The sequence below is a fragment of the Metarhizium robertsii genome, assembly GCF_000187425.2.
Source record: "Metarhizium robertsii ARSEF 23 chromosome Unknown MAA_Scf_11, whole genome shotgun sequence".
Taxonomy (NCBI): domain Eukaryota; kingdom Fungi; phylum Ascomycota; class Sordariomycetes; order Hypocreales; family Clavicipitaceae; genus Metarhizium; species Metarhizium robertsii.
Genome location: NW_011942151.1, coordinates 397,039 through 421,045, shown reverse-complemented (window position 1 = coordinate 421,045; position 24,007 = coordinate 397,039). Strand labels below are relative to the sequence as shown.

General features: G+C 48.2%; 5 protein-coding genes across 5 annotated transcripts; 2 read left to right on the top strand and 3 right to left on the bottom strand.

Moving 5' to 3' along the window:
- Positions 1-882: 882 nt before the first annotated feature.
- Positions 883-1,833, bottom strand: MAA_06671 (NmrA-like family protein; the record flags this gene model as incomplete). The annotated part of the gene is made up of 1 exon (XM_007824669.1): positions 883-1,833. One exon carries the CDS (start codon positions 1,831-1,833, stop codon positions 883-885), a length of 951 nt encoding a protein of 316 aa, XP_007822860.1.
- A 1,158-nt stretch (positions 1,834-2,991) lies between these two features.
- Positions 2,992-5,543, bottom strand: MAA_11616 (uncharacterized protein; the record flags this gene model as incomplete). The annotated part of the gene is made up of 4 exons (XM_011412531.1): positions 2,992-4,010; positions 4,102-4,335; positions 4,392-4,550; positions 4,667-5,543. The coding sequence occupies 4 exons, from the start codon at positions 5,541-5,543 to the stop codon at positions 2,992-2,994; spliced, it is 2,289 nt and encodes a 762-aa protein (XP_011410833.1).
- Positions 5,544-17,463: 11,920 nt separating this feature from the next.
- MAA_06670 (fungal transcriptional regulatory protein) lies at positions 17,464-18,497 on the bottom strand (the record flags this gene model as incomplete). Its single annotated transcript, XM_007824668.2, has 2 exons — positions 17,464-18,101; positions 18,167-18,497. The coding sequence occupies 2 exons, from the start codon at positions 18,495-18,497 to the stop codon at positions 17,464-17,466; spliced, it is 969 nt and encodes a 322-aa protein (XP_007822859.2).
- Positions 18,498-19,959: 1,462 nt separating this feature from the next.
- On the top strand, positions 19,960-21,888 carry MAA_06669 (ribosomal protein s17; the record flags this gene model as incomplete). The annotated part of the gene is made up of 3 exons (XM_007824667.2): positions 19,960-20,306; positions 20,370-20,461; positions 20,516-21,888. The coding sequence occupies 3 exons, from the start codon at positions 19,960-19,962 to the stop codon at positions 21,886-21,888; spliced, it is 1,812 nt and encodes a 603-aa protein (XP_007822858.2).
- Positions 21,889-23,153: 1,265 nt separating this feature from the next.
- MAA_06668 (uncharacterized protein) lies at positions 23,154-23,546 on the top strand (the record flags this gene model as incomplete). The annotated part of the gene is made up of 1 exon (XM_007824666.2): positions 23,154-23,546. One exon carries the CDS (start codon positions 23,154-23,156, stop codon positions 23,544-23,546), a length of 393 nt encoding a protein of 130 aa, XP_007822857.2.
- Positions 23,547-24,007: the final 461 nt, after the last annotated feature.

Below are 24,007 nucleotides of genomic sequence, written 5' to 3'. Positions count from 1 at the left end.
ATCCATTTCCTAGTGCCTATGAACTGGGAGTGGCTGCTGAGAGGTTTGTTGATTCTTGGGCATCTTCAGAAGCTTAAGTTTGACTCCTCATCAAACCCACTTGGCTACTCTTTTTGCCCTGGCAACCGGGGGGGGGCAATGAGTACTCAGGTATTTGACCCCTTTCCCAGGTTCCGCCCGCAAATACTAATGAAATACTTCTTGCAAGCGATCATAACACGGCTGGTCCGTTATTTCTTTTTGACGAGATGAGGATATACTCGAGGGTATGACATGTTGCAAAGCACACACCTTGACGGTGGTGCTAGGACACGAGGTGAATGAGGTTGGAGATGACTGAAGGTCAAGGCAGGACCTAGACCGATGGCATGTGCAAGTGAAGGGGATAGTATCGCCAGATAGGAAGAGGAGCTCACCTATGAGCCTGACGCAACGATGAAACACGCGGTCATTTCTACCTGGCAATGGCATTCATTCGTCTTTCGCTGTACCGGTGGCGGAACAATCCACTGTGCTCCGTGACTGGGTTGTGCTTCCCACTGTTGGCCTTCAGTGGAAACAGATGGAATGTATACCACTCCATAGGCCTTGAAGATGGCCTTTGTAGTGCGATCCATCTGCATGCCTCCACAAGTGCCCATGATCCGAACGCCACCATGCATATCGATGTTGCCATCATCAGTCTTGGCAACGCTCCAGATGCTGCCAGCTCCATGTAGCGCCACCAAAATTCCCAGTGCCTGCTTTTTCCATTGCATATTTGTTGCTATTGGTTTCTAGGACGGTAGCATGGAAGATAAGACGTATAGAAAAAAGTATGGAATGCGCGTTTCATTTCGTGCCTTGATATTCTATGAAGCTCCCGACATTTCGACCACATTGTCAAGAAGACGCTCTTGTTTTGTGAGCGGCCACCACCTCGCGAACCACCTGGTCAAGATTCTCATCTTGCAGACCCAGCAACTCCATGGCAAATCCGTCCTTGCGTGTCCAGTCGGCGTCAACAGTACCCAGAACGAATACAATCTCCTCGGTAGCCTCCCCATCACCCGCCTCCAGGCGCTTGCTTTCGCGTTCCAGGAAAGCATTCGAGTCCAAGTGCTGGGTGTGCCACTTGTTGCCCGTGGCGCGCTCGAGGGATGCCAGGATTTCGAGCTGCGTCGGGCAGAAGCTCTGGACGTAGACGGCGCGGTTGCGGGTAGCCTCGTGACGCTGCAGAACGCGAACTACCGACTCGCCGACACGACGGAGAGTAGAGGCCGAGGCCTTGATATCGCCGGCGTCCAGGATCTGGGCCTTTTCGGCGTCCAGGTTGAAATGAAGCAGGCCGCTTCGAAGACCGTAGTCGAAAAAGTGCCCACAGATGATGGAGGTCCATGTAAATGGACTCGCGCCAGTCTGGTCCTCGGCTGCCATTTGCGAAAGCTCCTCGCACCTTGTGCGCACGGCGGTCTTGTCGCGGTATAGCCTCAAATGGTGCTGTGCCTGGGGACTGGCGGCATCGCAGCTGCCATAGTCTGCCGGGATATAGCGACGGACGCCGGCGTTGAAGGCCGCCTCCACGAGTCGAAGATGCTCCGAGACATCCTTGAGCGGAAAGGCAGCGACGACGGCGTCTTGTCCCGAGAGGGCTCTGGTAAGCTCTTGGAGCTCCAGGGCGGGTGAAACGGGGATCTCGGTGACACCGGCGGGCGAGGCCGAGGATGAATTGGAGCGGCGGAGAATGGACACATCAAAGCAACCGGCTTGAACAAGCTCCCTGGTTATGACGGAACCTACAGTTCCGTTGGCGCCAATGAGGCAGACTGTTTTGATTGGTGGTGAAGACGCCATGTTGCGAGGAGACGTGAGAGTCGAGAATCGAGATGTGCCGGTGGGCGGGGGCGACGTCACTTGAGCCAGATGCAGGAACCCGCGGTTTGCAAGCTGATGCCGATTTATGTGTCACACGGTGAATTTGCACCAGACAAGTTGCAACTCGGTGCAGCGTGAACCGATGCCAGGGGCTTGCATGCAAGAAGCCGATCTGGTGGAAATGGTGGCAAGCCGCTGGCCGTTGCCTGCCGTTGCCGTGTACAAGCCATTGGCGGGGGCGGGGGAGGGGGTCGAAGCATGACGTAAGCAGCTTGACAGCCTAGGCTCTACAGGGTAGGGGCTACTGTCGACCTGTCCTGCTCCTTCCCCCAACAACTAGGAGGCCGCACGCGCCAATTGACCCTTTTTACTTGAAATTGTTTACTTTTCCTTTGCTGTTGCCAAGACTTTCAGTCCCATTGCCGCAACTCCAAATCCTGGACATTAGCTTGACGAATTGTAGAGTCATCGTGTACATCTCCCCTGCCACGGAATGCTTGCTCTCCAATACTCTCCAGTCATGTCCCAGACGACAAATTCTCTCATCACTAGAGACACCATCCTGGTACCAAAAAGCCGCAATGAATAATTGGCGTCGAGACATACCTGGTATACTTGTTATGATTGGCCATCCTATTTCCACCCCCACGTTATATCCCATCCATCAATCATTTGGGTTGGCTTGAAGTGGTTTTACACCTTGTCTCCTGTTGATAGGGCATCGAAATCAGTCCATGTCCTCCGCAGGGCGTCCGAGTGACTGGGAATTTGATGTACATGATGTACATTCCGTTCTTTGGCATGTCGGCACACAGTGGTATCCCCACAAACTCTTGGATAAATCCCGAGTTGGCTACAATGCCGTCGTATTTCTCGTGAGGCAGAGTCCACGCGCCAATCTCTATCGTCCTCTTGATACGTACATGCACGACCTACTCGGGTCCCGACCTCGGCCGAGTCTTCAACTCTCAAGCCAGAAATAGATGCAAACATTCCCTCATAACACCTCTGGCATGTGTTCGTGTATCAAGTAAAAGGAGAAAGGGACTTCAATTATATCAATTCATCTAGCCGGCCACTAGTACATGCTGTCGTGGAGTCCTCGCAGCCACGTCCTGCCTACTAATTGAACCTCACTCAATCAATCTTGAGCTTGGCGACGCTTCGGAGAAGGGGAGTCAACTCAGAAGCCCCCTCAGACGACAGCTCTGTAAGCTCAATGCCCTCGACGGCCTCGGTAGAGAGCGCCGCCACCTCAGCCGCGTCAGCCAGCTCACCCACACCGGGAATCAAGTTGGCAACGACAACAGCCGGGAGCAAGGCAATAGCCAAGATGTGCGACTCCATAAAGTGGCCAACCTTTTCCCAGAAGCCCGGCTCATGCGGCGGCGCCACGGCCTTGGCCGCCTTGGCCGCCGTTGAAGACTCGCCAGTCACTCGCTCAGGCGGGTTGAAAAGAGGGAACCCTCCCCTCCAGCCGACGGCCTGTCCATTTCTATCCATAAACTCCTCCAGAGACTGCGGCAGGTCGAAATCGGGAATCTCGCTGGTACTTGCCAACTCGTCGAACTTGTGCTCGTAATCGTCGTTCTTCTGGAATAGGTTGCTCCCCGGGAACAAGTCATTCTTGGCTTTGAATGCCTTTTCAAAGTGCTGCTGTATATTTGCTCGCTGCTGGGCATCGTGCTCGGGCAGCGTATAGTTGAGCGGTACCTGAACCCAACCGAGGACCTGCGACCAGCGTATGCCGCCGACGGCGATGCTATCCAGCCCCGAGACGAGCATGTTTGGCGTGGCGTGAACGGCATACACGACGCCGTGGAAGCCGTCTGTCGCGTGGGAAGCTTTCCCAGCTGCGTCCTTGGCCGCGGGTCCGAAAATGAGACGAGTCTGGAGGACTTCGCTCGGCCAGTCGACGACCGTGGCGGGATCGGGGGTCGGCCCTCCTTCAACTTCATACGTCGGGCCGGGCGGACGGGTGCGCGGAGGGAGAAATCCGCCTGCCGTCTTGGCCTCTGCCGGCCATAGAAAGTCGCCGTAGAAGACGACCTTGGCTGGAGCTGGGGGTGCCTTGCCCTTGGGCCCCTTGCTGCGGGTTTTGGGGGTAACCATTTTGCGGGCTCGTTTGCAATCCTGCTGGTTTCCCGCGGGAGAAGCTGGGAGGAGAGTCAGCAGTTGTATACATTGTAGTCCAAGGCGTGAACTGGTTCTGTCAAGTGATGAAGGCGCGGCCAAGCCTTTGCATACCTCCGGTCGAGCCATCGTCTCCGTCTTTCGGACCAAATACGCCTTCTTCCAATTTCTTGACAATGGCTGCACAATTAAGCCCGTCAAATTGGCCGGCTCTCAGACGCTTTAGTTCGTCGAGTGATATGCCGGCACTCTTGGCAGTAGCCGAGTTTTTACGATTCTGGCGTGTCTGGTCGATGACTAGTCCTCGTATCTTGTAGAGACTCTGGCAACAAATATCCTTCGATTGTCCTACAAAACTGTCAGTTTTCTTACGGCCACTTCTAGCAACATACAGACTTTCATACCGGCGCGAGCTCGTAGTTGCGTGCGGGGACGCTTCGGAGGGGAACAAGTGTCCCTGTCAAGGTTATCCAAAAGCTCTTGGAGCATCTCGTCATAGTCGGGGTAGAGTTGTCGTATTTGCTCCGGGGTCAAATCTGCGAAGCGCTCCAAGTCTCTCATGACTATGTTGGTGGTTGTTAGCACCCCCCCTTGCAAATGTGCAAAGTATTGCTTTGCCCGTCAAAGGTTTCCCACTGCGTCATCTCGGCGGCTGCGCATGGGCAAGGGCAATTCTTACCTGCGTCACGAATGACATCCTCTTCAGATGATGCCGCAGCTCCTACGCCAGATGGCCCAGGGATGTCGTCCCGAGGAGGGTATTGCGTAAAAGTTGGCGGAAAGCGGCCGAAGAGAGCTTGCATCGCCGGGCCACTTACATGAGTCGCAGCTGAGCGATAACGAGGGTATAGGTCATTGCCTTCTCCGTCAGACTCATCGCTATCCGTATCTTCTCTTGTTACGTCTAGCGAGTCCATCTCATCCTCGCTCCAATCATCGTCAAGGTCCGGGGGAACATCGTTGTCGACGACACACCTCGCAGCATATTCAGAGTTCTCGTACAGATCCCTAGCGTACTCGGGGTTGTCTATCCATTGTATCTGTGCGACTCTGCCGCCTTCGGCAGTGCTCATAAGTCCGAACCTTCGAATCTGTCTCCAATGAACGCCGCCCAGCGCTAGAACCTCAGACTCTGCAAGGCCGGGGTTGATCATGTTGGGCGTAGCACGAATCTCGAAAAGCCAAGTGTTCCTATTTCGATGCTCATGGGTGTAGGTTTCAGATGTGGCCCTCTCTCGAGCCAACGATACGTACGCAGACTGAAAAGGCCTGGTGGACAGATCTCGCGATAAGCCACACCCGCCGGGACCGGCGTGGTAATGGCGATCCATGAGAAATGCTGCTTCATTACGGTGCCAGTTCTCGCCCCAAGGCCGGAATCCCCCAGCCGCTCTGATCTCTTGGGGTGACCTGGTATCTGCACGCCAGACGAACTCACCAGGGGGATCATCCTGTCGACGAGTAGGTGATGAGTCTGGCAAGACGCCGCCATTACAGAGCCCAAGCCAAGAGAGCCATAAAGGCGCGGTGGAAAGAGCAATGTTTGCCCACCGCATCCTCAGGTATAAGAATAAAGATGTTTAACGACCGAATCCAAGCTTGACTGTGAAAAGACTCGTAGCTATGAGAGTAGTGCAATGGTGGACATGATGAAGGCCAAAGAGGGAATATATATACGTAGGATATATCCTAGAAAGCCAAGGGCGGACATGTTAAATCGTCCCAACCTCTGGCATCGGCGTTATAAGCCATAGAATGACCCGTTAATCCGATAATTCCTGCTTGACGGGCCGATATCGCAATTTGTCTAATTTGCGTATGATGGCTGCTGGAGTACAAGGGCCATGATTTCGGCAAATTCGATTCATACAAGCCAGGAACTGTAACAGGGGATAGCGTACGGCCTACGCACGGCCAATTTCCACTCTCAAAGCTCGATAGAGGAAGCTTATCATCATGCTATTGGATGGTAGTATAGTATTAATGCTAGATTATCCTTGTTGCGTAACTGGATTCGTAAAGCTCTACCTGTATTAGTTGCACTAATTTGTTGTTGCATTCTTGCGTTGGACATGTGGAATGTTCTCCTGTCCAAACAGGCAAGGAACCAAGGAAAAGAGCTGATAGAGTACACATACATGATCATGTACGTAATAGTTTCCTTGTGTTCGAACCGAAAGACACAATGTTCTCCTAGCGCTATATTTGTGCACTGCATACGCGGAATGGCTACCGTGAAGCGAGTGCGTACTGCACTCACAAACATTGACGACATTTTCCAGAGGAGTCAAAGAGTTCAGTCTTACAGAGAGCTTCTTTAGGAAGCATAGGAAGCAAGACAAAATTAACCATGCCTATATCCACATAGGCCCAAGCCATGGTGGCTACGTCACTATAGAAGACGCCATCCTAGCTTTTGCATTAGGCTGTGGCTTTGTGCATGCATCGCGGCTTTGTCCGTGAGCTTTGAACCAATCATGTTCAGTTCCTCGAATCATCTAAATATACACGAGCATCGAGAAGATGTAGAAATAGGATACAAAGCCTCGATTACACTCGGACTGGCCCCTCAGTATAAATCGATGCGCCATCAACACGCCCGAGTATTAAGCCCCCCTGTCGGCTCCTATTCATACACTGCCTTCTAACCCTCTTTTAGTTAGTATATTGACTTTTCGACCGAGCGACAGCCGTGTCGCAAATGATCAGCCTTACGCCTCGGGACCGGATTCCAAATCGTGTACCAAAGATGGTCCATTGAGCAAGGAAGTCTTCTGTGGATACGCCCAACCCAAACTGAGTCGTGACGGCATGGGCTATAAGTGCATCCCTTGCTTGATGTTAAGATGGACAGGACAGGGGGGCACCGATTGTATCGCCGAGGAAATTGGGCCCCCAGGCAATAGTAATGCAGGCCATTATTGCCTATCATGGATTGCCTCTATATAGGCAAGTAAACTATATCAAGTACTTTTCTCCATAACCTTGATAGCTGCGAAGTAAGAGATGGAACAAAAAATCACAAAAGGAACCCTTTCCCAGGTTGCTAGGGCGTATGAAACAAGTGGATCAACAGCCCGGAGGAAAGCAACTTGAATGGAGTAAATGGATCGAATAGAGGGTTTCTATTACGCTACTAAATGTGCGTAAACGGGCATTGGAATGCCAAGAGTCTTGAGTGTCAACTGGTGCCCCTTCGGACGCTGCCAAACCCCAGACTGAGTAACTCAAATTCAACTGGCTCCATCACCGCGGACTGCGAAACAGATACCCTTCTCCAAATTGCGGAGCCTATGGACTTTTATCATAATCAAGATACATCTTCACGACCAAAGATGGGAGGTTGAGCGTGGAAATTTCCTCGATGCCCGTCAAACGCGATATATAACAAGGTGGGAAAGTATAAATCGAGAACAGGCATTATTATTAACCAACTATTCGTATTCGTTTTGATCTGTCACGTTTACTACCGAAAGATCCAGAAATACGAGCAAGAGCCGGAGGAGCCGAATCAGCGCAGGGATCCCAGTGAGCCGACCTACCAGACAGGAGGAATTCTAGACCGCTCGTGGCCCTGGACAAGCTTCACAATTACAAAGCAGACATTATGAGGATGAAGTTGAAACGCCTAAACATCTCCATGGATTGATTGAACCCCTGCCGTCTGTCCTGCCACGACCAAGCGCGTTGGGACTTTGCAGATTTTCGGCCCCAAACCCATGGAGACCCCGTCTTGATGGCCAGGATATCCATGCCGCAGCAGAGGCTGCCGCCTAGATTACGCCGAACGACGCAATACGGCATATGGATTATTGGTTCTCGGACCGTGAGAAGCTTGGCGACGGGCAATGAGTCAAACGTCATTCCTGACGGGGCGAGTGCCGAGCCATCAGACACGAACCAACCGTGAGACGTTAGTCCGTGGTCCCTGAGATGACAGGCCGGCCCCCGTGTGAACAAAGGTGAGTCATTTTAGCACTTTCTATAGCTGTGTGAGTTTGGAAATTTAGAAATTGATACCCGTGCCCTTAAGGCCCGGGCTAGGATCGTGTAACGACTGGGCTGACCAATCCATCTCACTTGCCACTTTGCTATTGTGAACCTTTACTATTGGAGATATCTGTGAAGACTGCTTGCATGTATTGACAGACTAAGTCTTTGATGGGTCTTTGAGCGAAAAAGAACGTTTTGCAAAGCCAGTCATAGTAAGCAGCCAGGCATTATGTGACAAGGCCTAGATGCTGTTGTCCAACGGAACCTAGGGCAAAGTCCCTCACCGACTTCTTGTATTTAAAGACCAGTTGATGTCTTTAGTCAATAAGGCCTTGAGGAAGACCAAAGACCTTTAAAACCAAAGACTGTTATTAGATTAATTGAGCTATTTGCTCTGAGTCCTCTTGAGACCTTGTCACACGTTATTACTGAATTCTTTTGTTCTATGGCTCAATGGCGAACCATGACGACTACTGTAGCAAGGGGTTCTTATTGAAGCAATATGTTGCAGCAACTACATGCAGCAGGTTTCTGTCTGCCATCAACACAAGAATGATGCATTTCAGGTCCAACTAGACGCATAAGTTAATTTCGCCCTACTCACAGGGTATTGTAACAAGTCTCCAAATTTAATTGCCGCACCAGAGACTTGAATTGGGATAAATTTGCGTATCCATAACAATTTTCCACACTCCAAAATAACAATTATGCTGTTAATCATCGTATAACGGCAGCGTACAGATATCTGCAGGGCACAAGTAGCGCGCACTCTTGTCCTTATTTCTGGTGCAATGGAGAAAACGAACCTGCTCTTAAAAGCCAGCTCTTTCCCATCCCCTAGAATGGTACCTTTGCCAGAAACCACAATCGACACGGTTGGTCCCTTGCGATTCCAAATTAATTCCTCCTCCCCAGCCAGCTTGTCACTTCGAATCAAGTCAAATCCATCAATAGGCGGCTGATACACCAGAGTACCAACCTCAGATTATCCAGCCGAGTACCCGAATCCATTCAAGGAGTGTCGGAGAAGAGATGGATGCCGTCGCGGTCGGCAACAGGGCAGAGTTCGCCATACACTCTACCATGTCTCCAGACAGATAACAATGGACACCGTCGGCTGGGATGATTGATAGTGTGTAAAAGCTCCATGGGTACCCGGCGTGAGCAGCTTATCCGTAAATACGTAGCACTGAGTCAATATGAATGTTAACCCAAATTACCCACAGCTATTTATTGATAATCTTGGGTAACTTTAGGTACCCGCCCAAGTCCTTATCTAAGCCCTTGTCCACCAGATTCCACCTAATTAATAATACGTGATAGCTTATTAATACATATTGCAGATGGCTATAAAGTACCTATTATAGAGTAGGGTACCCGCGGAATACCTAGGCATTTTATATGAGAAAATGGATAGCCGACGAAACCCTTGGATACCCACGGGTGCCCATGGGCACCCATTTTTACACCTTGGGGAAGAAGACTGCTTCGCCGGGTCCCAGAAGAATTGCTACCAATAAGCCAGCATTTGCAGCAGAATACTATGTGGGATTGTGATCGCTTAATCAACTCGAACATGGAGCTTACATAACCGAGCTTCTAAATATCTTCTTAGGACTGTAATTCTAAATTTTCCTCAATATTCTGAAAGGTTTGCTCGTCTGCCTTTAATATATGACGGATAATATCCCTTAAGGTTTCGGCATGTGTTGCGCGGAAGCCACGGTGCCATAAAGGCACGGGCTGGACCTTGAACCTCACGATAGTTGTGACAAGGCCTCGGAAAAAGGGCTTGGAGCAATAGCTCAATTCATCCAGTAACAGTCTTTGGTATCAAAGGTCCTTGGTTTTCCTTAAGGCCTTAGGGACTTTGCCCTAGTCCCGTGATTGTAGCTTTTATGTAACCTTTAATATTAGGCTATCTTTGTGTAATATTAGCTTCTTTTTCTTCTAGCTTTTGAGCTATTATTAAGGTTAGGATATTAATATTAATAATAATAGGAATAACAATAATAGGAATAACAATAATAGGAATAACAATAATAGGAATAACAATAATAGGAATAACAATAATAGGAATAACAATAATAGGAATAACAATAATAGGAATAACAATAATAGGAATAACAATAATAGGAATAACAATAATAGGAATAACAATAATAGGAATAACAATAATAGGAATAATAATAATAGGAATAATAATAATAGGAATAATAATGTGACTCACGTGGTCGCGAGTCGCCGTCATCATTGCGTGTATGCTTTCGCCGGCGTGTAAGGTCATGAATCACCTCTTGAGCTAGTGGATTTGACGTATCGCGATGCGTGTACTGTTTTTTGAATTGTGTGTTACTGTTTAATTAGCTAGGTACGGCTATTAATTGTGTTACTAGTGGGTCCTGGTGATTAACTAGCCTTTTTTTTATTTTTTTATTATAATTTAAATAGGAATAATAATAATAGGAATAATAATAATAGGAACAACAATAATAGGAATAATAGGAATAATATTAATAATATTAATAATAGTAACATTTAGGACTTTTTTCTAGGCCTGGGTTTTTCTTTTAATAAAAAACTATTATTTATAATAAAAACGTAGAAAAAAAAGCATAAAATAATAGCTTAATTTATCTAATAATAGGTTTTAATATTAACGGTTTTTAGTTTTTTTTAAGGCTTTCAAAGACTAATAGTATTCATCTACCGCATCCTTGTAAAGTCACACATTTTGATGACCTCACCGCTGCACATTCGGCAAGTGAGCAAACGTACTGTACTTTATTCGGAGGCTAATATCGCAGTCTAACAGACTTGCTACTCTCCAAAAATGACCTATTGAATTTCGATGCAAAGTATCAACAGTATTATCTGCTCTAAATCCTTTAATTTCAATAATACAGTCTGCTCTATACCAAGTTGTCGGACCAAGAGAGGTCTATCCAGAGACCCTTGACGGTCGCGTTGCTGTTGTCACTGGAGGTGCTTTGGGAATTGGATACGAGGTCAGTCGTGCGCTTGCACATAGAGGATACAAAGTCATTATAGTCAACCGGAGCGAGGACCAAAGCCAAGAAGCCATCGCGGAAATGCAGAGGGATACCCCTACAGCGGATGTTTCGTGAAAGGAATGCAACTTGGGAAATATTTCTCATGTGTAATCCGCTTTTAAGGAGCTTCGCGAGACTCTTAGACGCCTAGAATATCTTGTCCTGTCCGCAGGAATCAATGCGAACCAGTACGGCTTAGATAGCGAAGGAATCGAATGTAGTTTTGCCGTCAACCAACTTTGGCCTAGGCTCCGAAAGACCAGTTCTATGCCAGGTATTACGGCATCTCGTGTAGTTGCCTTGCCTATCAAATTGGATCAGCAAGCGCCGACAGAGGTTAAGTTTGGTTCACTTAGAGATATCAATAACCCTAACCTCAGCCCGGCGGAATTATATGGCAGAAGCAAGCTGGTACTTATCCTCTTTTTGCAATTTGGGTTGCGAGAACGAGTCTTAAGCTGGCAAAGGACTCTATATTCGCGCTGGCCGTTTACCCAGGAGCTGTATGCACCTGTAAGCACTTTCATGAACTCACGTCGTTTTCTCAGACGCAAATACGTAGCATTCTCACTCTTAAATCAAGACCTAGCGCTCCAGGGGCAAGTCAAAACTGCCATCAGGAAGAGTGGAAGGATGCCTATCCTAGAGTTACAGGGCAGATACTTTCATGTACTGTGAAGGCTATAAGTCGGGACCCCGAGCAAGGCTCATACAACACGCTTTGGGCCTTATCAGGTTCTCAAATTGAAGAAAACAGCCAAAATGGGGCCTAGTTTTCAGATCCTAGGAATATAGCACATGGCACGCAATCTTAGTTCGCCTCGGAACGCGATCAACTAACACCCAAAATGGATGGAATTACTAAAAATGGAATGGCATAACGCCTAGCCAGGGTACTTGGATTTATCATGTTTATTGTTTATTAACTAATCTTAGCATTCATCATGTATATTACCATAGCTAGCAACTAATCTTCACGTCAATATATGTTTGGAGCTACAGATAAAGAAATAGCATCGAGGGGTTATCACAAAGATGGACCATAATAACAAGGTAGTGGGCGGCACTATGGCTTTTGTTCTGTTGCAAGGGCGAGCTGCAATGTTACAATACCCTGGATTGCCTGGGCCAGAAATGCAACTAAAGCACTCCACATTGTAGGCAAGTACAAATACATCGGAATAGCAGCAATAGCGGCTACACAGCCAAAGACAGAGAGCCATTGCGCCCAGCGATTGTAGGCTGATAGGGGGTACCAAAAAGATGGAAATATTGCACAAAATATTCCAAGAAGACACATCATCGAGTTGAGTATAAGAAGCCAGAAATCCGATTCAGTCGCAGAGCCTAGGTCATTAGTTGAATGTTGCCACGCGACAACTAAAGGGATAGTCGATATGAGCGTCATGAGAAAAACTATAGTAACTAATACTGGGCCATTCATCTGGATAAGCTGTGAGTATCCGCATTTCTGAATACTTAATGACTATAAACTCACATGCGGAGATAGATCGGGATATGCTCTAGCTACCGTTTTCTGACGTTGGCTGCCTAATGGAAACAGTTCATAACGAGGTTCTGGCTCATGTCGATCTTCAGTTGTCGTCGGTGTCGGTTGAGCGTCATATATAGCAGTAAATCGCCCCACTAACTGGAGCTTTGCCTTTATGTTTTCACAAAAGCGCTCTGTTTCAGGTGTATTCTGCGCGAATTGAAGCCGCTCAAAATTTTCCGCAGCCACATCACGCTGCGCAAGGATGTCGAACGCCTTTTGCTTAGACGATTTCCACTTAACCAAGCCTGACACTTCGCCTTGGAAAGATATGAGAGAATCAATTGCAGCTCTCCAGATAGGTAAGCAAGATTCATCTTCTAAATCTTTCAACAGTTTTTGGATCAACGAATCCAGAGCCTCCAAGTCGTCTTCCGTGAAATGCCAATTCCGTGGTTCAAAATTCCAATGTGGATTTGCTTCACGACGCCTTGCGTCGTGGTCACTTCGCTTTCTATCTTGTTGAGCTTCTTGCATAACAGCGATATTAATGGCTTTAAACGCTTTACTAATTGATATCAAGTAGACTCTGCTGCTCGACTTGAGATTTTTGGCAAGTGAAGGCGGACCTAAGGGCTTATATTAGCAGTAGAAGATGTCGCCATGTTGATCGACTTACTGTGCCAGGACATCATCGGATAGATGCGACGATTCATCATATAGACTCAGCCAGTCGGCACAGATCCAATCAATGGGTTCGGAAGGTTTTCCTTTGGGAATATAACTGCGACTTGAGTCTTGGCCCCCGTTTTAAATAAGAGCTTGTATGTTATGCAGGGCGTTGAAGAATTTATCCAAGAGGCCCAGCACCTTTGGAGAATGCATAGGCCACCGCTGTGATGGATTTCACGGCAGAGAAAAGAAAAGCTGCACAACGGTCACACGAGAGCTCAGATGCAAGAAACATGCATAAATAGCAGAGAGCCAGCTAAAAAAGGTGTGATGGATGAAGATGCAAGAAAGGTTGAGGAGGCGGTGCCTGCCATTAGATAGACGGCGCTTCACCTCAGTTAGCCCTAACAACTGCCGCCACAAAACCCGAGGCTTCGCAGGAAGATCGAGCTGCCCGCTGGAGGTAGGAGGTACATGTACTAAATCAGGCCTCGAAGCTACATATGCAGCCTGTAAGCACTCAGCCAGCTCTGCACGTATGTCAAGGTGAGCACAGTATTCACCGTTACTTGACTACCAGTGATACAATCGGAGAGTTCAAGTTTGCAAATAGGAAATTGCTGTTGCCATGTATTCAGCTGCTCAAGCCATGGTGGGTTGGCGAATACTCCCTCGCAGTATAGTCATGCTAGGACATTCATCTTGGTTCGTCAATTGCCACAAAGCCACAGTAGTAATAACACGAAATCTTGCCGCCACATAACTACTAAGAGCCTAGTAGAAAGTGGCATCTGGTGGAATAAAGTTAAAACACAGCTAGACTTTGTGTCTGTCCGACTACCGTGACTACTTCTTCTCGAGCCCCGTCCGAACTAATTAATGACAGACTCTACCAAGACGCACCCAGCTCTCGAGTCTGATGGATACTATTCTATACCCCTCATCGAGGTTTATCTCACCCCTTATCGCACGTACTACTTATATCTGCCCTTTAGTGACCGGCGGAGAGGACCACACCTGTCATGGAACTCCGGACCATATACGTCCAACAATCTCTATGTGATTATGATTTCCGTATCTCATTCTGGTAAAGAAGAAGAAATTCACCAGGAGGTTGTGTTGCATACTCCGCAGTACCATGGCAAAATCCTTTAATGCAGTAGTTGCAATATTTACATCAAAGAATTTTGACTATACACGCCGAATATTAAAACTAAACAGCTATGCAAGAAGTGCAAAACCAGCCTGCCAAAGGGTTCGTTGCGTTATTGTCATTTGATTTCTTAATTGTACAAATGGTGAGAAAAGACAGTGGTCGGGACGGCCTACCGCCGTTTGTATCATTGAATTTGTTCCTTGGCACTTTTTGACGTCAGGAATGAAATCTTCACAGGTCGACTCCAAGGGTAGAATCACACTGGGGACTCTGGTCATACGGTCGGCATATTTCAATGCAGTCTTGGAGAGAAATCTCTCCAGCCTCGACTTATACATGGACGTTCCATGGCTTTATAAGGTAGGACAGTATGCTCAAGGTGTTACACGGAAATGGCTTGTTACACAAGGGCTACGGTCACGGGATTAGGGCAGAAGGCCCTCACCGACTTCTTGTATAAATAGACATCTTCGGTCCCTCAAGGCCTTGAGGAAAACCAAGGACCTTTGATACCAAAGACTGTTATTAGATGAATTGAGTTATTACTCCAAGCCTAAGCCCTTGTCACACAAGGCCCTCTTGGCAAAAGGGTAGCATTGTTCCATTTCCTCGAGAGACGTAACATCTTCTTCAAGACCCCCCAAAGCCGAGAAGCCCGCTCGTTTTGCAGGCATAGGGCCTTCGCGCTCAGCAGCAACGAAGCTAGTGTGGGTAAAACAGATAGTACTGGCGAGGTGCACAATAGAGGCTGTCAGCACAGAGTATGGCACAAAAGAGGGCGTCCTTTGTAGTGTGTATAGTCTGTCGTACGACTTTACTAGAGTGCCAATTGCGTCTGCCGCTTCGGCACAGATATTCCGTGACAATAACGCAGTCCCGAGAATTTCAAGTTCCCTGAAAGGCCAAAATAATAATATAATAGTGAAATGATGATACATTCTATCGGAGTCAGTAGAGGATCAAGGCTTGGTTGGAGAAATTTGCGGGCAGACATTCTGAACAAAGAGCACGTATGGAGTGAAATTCTGGCCGAGCCGCAAAGTCTCTGGTAGGTTGCCGTACCAGACAAAATATTTTGTGTACAGCCGTAGCAGAGTCTCGGCTGTTAAAGATGCCGCAGGGCTGTGTACAAGATACAAGCATTCATGAGTGAGTTCGCTTAGCTGACAAAACAACACGAAGACTGATCGCTCATTTGATGCTTGCTCGCAGGGCAGTGTTAAGTGTACCCCTATCACCACAGCCATCAATTGGCCTCTCCAAGTTGCAAACTAAGAACTCACAGTTATCTCTAGATGGAATCCATGGGAGCTGCTCTGTTGCTTCTACGATAGGAGGCTTAGGTGGCAGGGATGGCATATACGACGTCGGCAACGAGCCAGCAAAGGGCAGAGCACTAGACAGGGTTGTTAGTATCCCACCGTATTGTAATTCTTGGATTATATAATTTTTGGCCAAATTATCTAGTGTGAAAGTCCCCAAAGAGTAGCCAGTCTAACGGTACGATGCTCCTGGTCCTCGTCCTTCTGTGGGTCGTCAACATTGTCCCGATGAAGGGGCGTCTCTATAGCCGAGCTCATACATTGGCCGGAATAATACGCACTCATATAGATTCGAATGCAACTCGCTTCTCGAACGGACATTATTCTCAGTTTCTGGACTGTGGTTACTGAACGATAATCTGCCTCGGAAAGGTATAGTCATTGACACTCTTTGAAGAAGTGTTCACCCAAGGTAACACAATCGCTAGAATCTCCCCCGATCGCGTGCTGAGGAGAAAAGCGGCAGCCCAACGAAAGCAAGGCGTTTATGAGCAACGAAGAGCGGTACCTGCTTCTGCAGTCATGGAAATCTCTGAGATGGTGCTCTTTGCTCAGCGATGCAAATGTGGGATATTCCCAACAAAGGTACAATGCTAACAAATGCTGTATCAGGTCGGTATCGCTGGTAACCATCGTCCATGACCCGGCAAATTTAGTCGTTGGCCCCCCAAACCGCCACAAGACAGAATTGCGTTCACGGGACGACTGCCCGCCTTGAGCGGCAGTCTGAAGCATCGCATTCGGCGCCGCCATTACGTCTGCAGGGCTTGACAATGCTGCCGCATGTCCCTCCTAGTCGCGTGCTTCAACATTCCTCGAACGGTAATCGTGGACCTCATTTTGCAAGTCAAATGGCTGACTTCCTTGGAGCCCAAGACTGTCCAGCTGGTTGTCCACACTGCTGCAGTTTATCACCTCGTATATAGTTTCGACAGAATCTCCGGCTCATAGGCGTCTCAATATATTGTTAGAAAGTTCCGGCTGGGCCAATGCCGAAATTACAGGGACTACTTGTGTCCAGGCGCTGGTGCAACTGCTCAATTTTCGTTCGGAGTTCGTCTTTTGACTGCCGTAATGGGGTCTCGTATATACACTCCACGGCAGAAGATTTGCAGCGACTGCATGAATTTTGTCCATCGAATAGTGGTTGGGTTGTTAGCCAAGGTTTTACTTTTTCACAAATTACTCGAGGGTCGATCTTTATGGTAAAGTTTATTAGCTTACATTTGCCCACTTCATTCGGCATTCTGTACAAGCGTTGGGTGTCATGATGCCACGACCACGCCTGCGCCTCGGGTCCTCCAATTGGCTTCCAGGCGTGTTTCTCGTGGACTTGTCGTGGCTGCTTCTAGCACACGTTGTGAGAGACTCGGTGCCATCTTCCGTAGAGTAGCCAGAATATTATGGGTAGTTTTGATACCGAGGGGTTATTCTTGAGCCGAGTTGTTCTAAATTGACAATGCCGTGGTGTATTTTGAGAATACGCTTTTCACTAACAGAGAAGTTTTGGAGACAGCCTGACCTGTTGTGGATGCGGCTAGTTTTGCTATAATCTCATCATGACGGGCGAGCCACAGTAATCCTTGGCTGTGGCAATATGAATTACGGGCCAAGAGTATTAAACCCGTAACCGAATCTAATATCTAATTCTAAATTCTACTGTCTATTACTAAAAATTAAACCTAGACACAGCAACCGCGTCGTGTGCTGGTGCTATTACATCCAACAGCTGTGTCTTGTCGCGTGATCAAGAGCGCAGAAGAAAGAGATATCAACAAGTTTGAAGTACTATCTTTTAGCTTCAACCACTTGCAACAGCCCCGGTAGTAGTTCAAATGAAACCGATAGATTGACATGGTCCGCCGAGCCCAGGCTGACGGGCTGCAAAGTACCGACCAGCTCCCTCGGTGGGTTGGCAATGCCAACTTCTCGGTCTACAACTCCGTCGCCAACGGTGAACCAAATGCAGTCGTCTTGCGGGCCACGCATGACTGGTGGCATCACGACCCGCTGCAGATTTTCTGCTGTTGCCATGGTGCAGACGCGGTAGCGGCCTGGTTCGTGGAGGCCGCCGTCAACTTCAACACTAAGTCTGTTCATGTTCATCATGGCTCCGCCACTGGTGTAAACCACGTTGTTATTCCGGCCAGGGACTCTAGCGGAATAGACAACGCTGTCATCACCTAGAAGTGCACCGCTGCCTCCAGCGGCCTTTTGAATCACAACATACACGTGGCCCCTGACTTGGCCAGTCGCCGGGTCTAAACGCTGTGGGCCGGCGTATGGCATGATATTATCCACTAGAAATAGATTCGCGATTGTTAGATCAACACTGAAGGCTGTGTTGGTGTCAAAATTCTGTTCCGTCTCCGGGTGATGAATGAGAGTAGAGACCATCCGATCCACTTCAGGAATCTGATCTGTGACTGTATAGACGGTTAGAACCTAACCTTGGTCTTGCAAAGGCACATGTCTCGAGAAAACCACGTACTCGCGTTGTCCCAAGAGCTTTCATCAACTTGTCCGTCATTGCTTGGACGGCGGCACTGGTCGTCTACATTGACGGAGAAATCTATACGGTCCGTCTTGGCACTGCTACTCGTTAGGTCGTTTGCTGCGTAGTCGGAACGATTTTGCAATTTATACTTGACGTGGCCAGACAAGACCTTTTGCGCGGTCCGCTTTGTGCCTGGCGTTGATGGTGGAAAGGGTGATGACTTGCCAATAATTCTTGGCGAAGGCTTTGAATCTTGTTCTTGTTTAAAGGCATCCCCTATGGCAGGTAGGCTCACAAGGGACAAAAGAATAGTGCTTATATACATGTTTCTGATAGCGTGAGTCAATGATGTTCAAGGGAAAGCAAAGGAAAGAATCGACAGTGTTTCTTGTTCCAACAAAAGGCCATCATAGTGAAGCAAAGTTGACAGATTAAACGATTATAGGAAGAAAAACTTTTCAATAAGAGGCGGAAGTTGGAATAATCTTATGTGCAAGCGTGTTTGGGATGAGATGATTGTATTGCTAGTCATGTTCAATTCCGAGACTGCATTCGTGCATAACATTCAGTATAATGTCGATTTTGAGTAGGTTTCAGATTGATTCGAAACCTCTCCTGCATCAAGGGAAAGGGAGCATTGCCTTCAATATTGTAAGAAGGGGGAAATCTGATACTAAAGGATTCAGGAGCGTTCGTCGGAATTATTCGATTGGCCACGCTTACTGTGGGTGGGGCAGACGAGCGTTGTAACGTCCGTCACGAGATACATGTACATTGGCTAGCTAGTGTGGACTAGTGGGAACCATAGACTATATTTGTCCTAGGATGATCAATGATGTCAACATCCGAGTCAGAGTTGCATCACTAGCCTTGTCTTGGCAGGTCGCGGAACCTAAAAAGGGAAGTAAAAGTCACTCTTCCGACACGACGGGCTTTATGCGGCATCCTGAATCTCGCCGACGCCTGGCGTGATTCATGCCATTATGCTTTTACTTGCGCGACGGCACAGGCCGCTTCTCTTGAAAATATCGATGCGATCAATGCCATATTCACCAACACATGGCTGTTGAGAAACCGGGGCAAACGTGTTGGCCTCTTTTACCAAACAAAGTGATTGCCTGATTTTCCTGATCGCCCGCTGTATACCGAAACTCATTGGACGATCGGCGCCATGGCTGCTTACAATGAAACAGCCTTACGGGAGAAGCACACGATACCGACGACGACGCCATTGAAACAAGGCAAGGGCGTACTCTACTTTTCTAAAACACTCATCCATGTCCGAACTTATTTCCATTAGACTGGACCCGAGTAATGCAGCCGAATAGCACAGCTGACCGTACGGTCGGAAACAACATTTCGGAAATTCTCTGGTGGGATAGTTGGCCTCCTGCCCTCGGCCGAGCTATGAATACACGCACTCTACATGCTCAACGTTTTGAGACGCACCAAGACGGTAGCGCTTCTCTCTGGAGCTCAGGCTACTTCTCCCCCCCTCCCTCCACTCCCATCCTCGTTCATCTGTTCTGTTCTCTTCGTCTTTTCTGTTGCATTCATCGTACGACCGAAATCATTCCTCTCATTTTTATTCTTGATGTCTTAGCACCGGTGTCTGCGACACAGGCTCCAAGTCAAACAATCTCTTTTAATTATAGTAGTCCTGTTTTTATCCGGGCCGGACCCGATTCTATCACTCACAAGGACAATAACATCCTCCGATGCCAAGCAAGTACTGAAATCTTGACTAGCAGAGACCCTCTCTTCAAAACACAACTTGGAAGCACGTCATGCACATCGCAGGTCTTCTTGTCGCCCTGGTGGGCTTCACTGGCGCCATCCAGGCTGCTGATGATTTGGCTTTTCGCCCTCGGGTTTCCCGCCAGTTGAGCCGGCGACAGTTCCAGCAACGTCCCGGGGGAAACCAAGGTGCCGTAAAGCCACCGGGTACTATTGTTGTTCCCCCACAAAAGGGCAATGGCCAGAATGGTGGTAACAAGGGCCAGAATGGGGGTAATAACCAGATTGGTGGTGGCAATGGCCAAGAACAGCAGAGTCTCACCTTGTCTCGAAACAGCTTGCAGCGTACTCCCAATGGTCTAAAAAATGCCGATGCCGGAACGGACGAGGCCCTGCAGTAAGGAAAAGCACTTTCTTTTCGTCTTTTTATGAACCCAGACGGCGCCTAACCAAGAGATAGGAGCCAGAATAACTTTATCAATTTCTGCTCAGGGAAGCCGCTATGCAATGGCGAACAGGTCAAGACGGGACAATCCTGCTGCAACCCCATCAGTATGTATGACCAAGATGAAGACCGTGTTGCCACCATCTAAACTTGTTTGACAGTCATGGGCGAGGTCCCAGCACCGGAGAAGATGGCCACTGTTGTATTCAGCCAACCGAGATTATGCGGCAACATTTCTCCCAAAGACGGCATGAAGATTAGTGCGGTATACCGGAATATAAACCTGGGAACCTTCACAAACCCCCAGAACACATACAACGGCAATCCACAACGGCTCGATGGGAATGGCGTCGTGATTGGTCACTCGCATGTCACTTGCCATCTTATGGAAAACGACGAGCTGCAAGGTGCAGCTCCGATCGCGGCGGCCGCCTATCTCCAAGACCGGGAGCGAGCCAAAGCAAACAATAACCGAGCACCCCAGAAGACGTGTTTCAAGGGCTTCAACGGCGAGGGGCGAAAAGCCGGCGGCGGACTCACCCGCATCGACCTGGACCTGGAATGCGGCACGAATCTTGCGCAGGGCTGCTGGACTTGCAGCACCATGACGGGCGCCAGCACACACCAGGCTGCCATCATGGGCAACGCTGATCGTCCTGCGCAAGATGCGTCTACATTCTTTAGTGTTAGCAATGATCCCAATGCTGACCTATGTGGTTGCGGAAGAGGAAACAGCGGCAATAACGGCGGCAATAACGGCGGCAATAATAATAACGGCGGTAACAACAACGGCGGTAACAACAACGTCGGTAATAACAATGGTGGTAACAACAACGGCGGTAATATTAACGGCGGCAATAAAAACGGTGTGAATAAAAACGGTGGTAATAAAAATGGTGTTGATAAAAACGGCGGTATCAACGGCGGTATTAATGGTGGTATCAATGGTGGTAACAACAACGGTGGCAGCAACGACGGTGTTGATAAAAACGGTGCTAACAAAAACGGTGCCAACAAAAACGATGGTATTAAAGGCGGTACCAATGGTGGTACCAATGGCGGTAACAACAACGGTGGTACCGAAGGTGGTATCGACGGCGGTATCGATGGCGGTATCAATGGCGGTATCAATGGTGGTATCAGTGGTGATAGTAATGGTGGTATCAACGGCGGTACCAGCGGCGGTATCAATAATGGTATCAGTGGTGATATCAATAATGGTATCAACGGCGGTAGCAAGGGTGATAACAACGGTGGTAACAAAAACGATCTCAACAACAACGGTGGTATCGGAGGTGATATCAATGGTGATATCAATGGTGGTTTCAATGGCGGTATCAACGGCGGTAGCAACAGTGGTAACAAAAACGGTGGTATCAGTGGTGATATTAATAGTGGTATCGAAAATGGTATCAACGGCGGTTCCAGCGGCGGCATCAATGGTGGTGGCAACCGCGGAAGCAACAACAAGGGTGGTATCAATAGTGGTTTCAACGGCGGTATCAACGGTGGTAGCAACCGGGGAACAGGATAGACAGACAAAGTGCCAGACAATTAAAAACATGAAGCATAACTATGTCAAGTAACAAAAATCTGAGGAGCAAACGACTACGTCAAGTTGCCAAGCCAAGGGACTTGACGGCTGGATGATAGCATATATTGCGCAAGCATAGTATCAAGTAGTTCTGTAACCAATTGCATGCTACAGGCCATGGGTGACAGAATTCTCAACTTGCAAAGCGTTCCACGCGGGGGTACCTGAATCCAAAGAAAAGCCGCTCATGAAATGCTTCAGATGAATTGCCAGCTTGGGCAAGAGTGGCATTGGTCTGGGAGGCAAAGTTGTGATGCACGTGGACCTGATTTCACTCGCTCTTGGAGGATTGATAACGACATACAAGTAACGCCATTTTCCATGTAACACATAATTACTGAGGGGGAAAGGATACCATAGACTCGACCATGAATTCATGTGTATTGATGGTATTGGATGATGGGCAATCAGCCCACCTAGGCCGCTGTGACAAGGGCTAGAGGCTTGGAGCAATTTACTCAATTCATCTAATAACAGTCTTTGGTATCAAAGGTCCTTGGTTTTCCTCAAGGCCTTGAGGGACCAAAGGTGTCTATAAATACAAGAAGTCGGTGAGGGACTTTGCCCTAGGTCTCGTGACCGTAGCCCTCGTGTAACCGGCCATTTCCGTGTGACAGCCGCAACGCGATGGGATGATGTCTGCCTTGCACTATTGCATTGGATGCCACCAGCAGCGGCCTGCCATTCTGATTTACACATGGTGTCATTCAACTCTTGCTAAGGATTGGCCAACGTCATGGTATTGGCCTCTTGGCAAAGAAAAGGCAGGTGACATGAGACATGCGCTTACAGCCTAGGCCATGATGACCATGGTACGTCATTCTACTCCACAGCCGACAATATATATGTAGGCTGGATAAATAGTTGATATGCTTGCCGGGCGAGAAAGAAGGAAGTAGTAAACAAAGGAGAAGAAAATGATATACGTCTGTTTTTTCAAGACCTCCGACTCTAGGCGAAGCGCAATTGCTCTGGCCGCATATCTATCAACAAATCACCAAGAAAGGAATGGAGTTAACGCCATTGACGAACGAGGCCTGCGGTCATCCCACATTCAATAAAGAGACAGTTCTTTTTGGAGCAGCATCAATTACTCATGTAGCCATCCATTCCGCGGTTACCCGGATATGGCTGACTTTGACGCGAAGACTTCAAGCCGCTTAGAAATATCTGTGCTCGCCTGAATGCCTTCCACCCCCCATGCGATGTCGTTATTGACCGCTAAAACTTTGAGACAGCGTATCGGTATAGAGTACATGATCACACCGCGTCTGTTTGCGTCCTTGCCACCCGATGAGCGTTCCCTGTGGCACTCGCACGTTTACGAAGTCAAGTCGGGCATGCTAGTGATGCCCAATAGCCTAGTGCCGCAGACGCTGTGGGATACGGCAGAAAACAAGGAGACGGGAGAGATTATTACTTTTTATGGGAAAACGTATCGTCTCTGGCGAACGGATCGAGAGGATAGTTTGCCACCTGGGGGACCAAGGTTGATGACTCGTTTTACACGGGATGGGCAGCTGGACTTGGCCAAGGTGGGAGAGAGAGATGGACGGCTCGGAAGAAGAAGGATAAGGGAGGGGAGATTCCTACCCTAAAATACACAAAGGCAAGTTTGCGGCCATGGAACTTGAGGAGCTGGTACAATATCGTTGCTAACTAGCAGGTGGCAGATGCGGATTCCTCATGGTCCAAGTCATAATTGCTCGTGGCAACTAACTATCGAAAACCAAGTGCGGACAAGCATGACCAATTATTTATGCTTAGTATCACGGATATGCTTTTTATCCAATTTAGTAAATATGACGTTTTACATTTCTTCAGATATTTGCCGCCATCATTTGCGAATTGACTAAACAAGACCCGTAATTCGTCAGCTTAAACGTAATATAAACAATCTTAGTCAAAGAACCATCTCTTGGCCTCGACAAGACAACAACGATGCGTGAATGGCACTTGGAAAGCCCGCCCCAGCCGGAACCGGGCTTCGGTAGTCGGAAGTCTCATAATTCAGGCATCTAAAGTCAAACCGCCCTTTTCATACGGTGTGGTATTATTG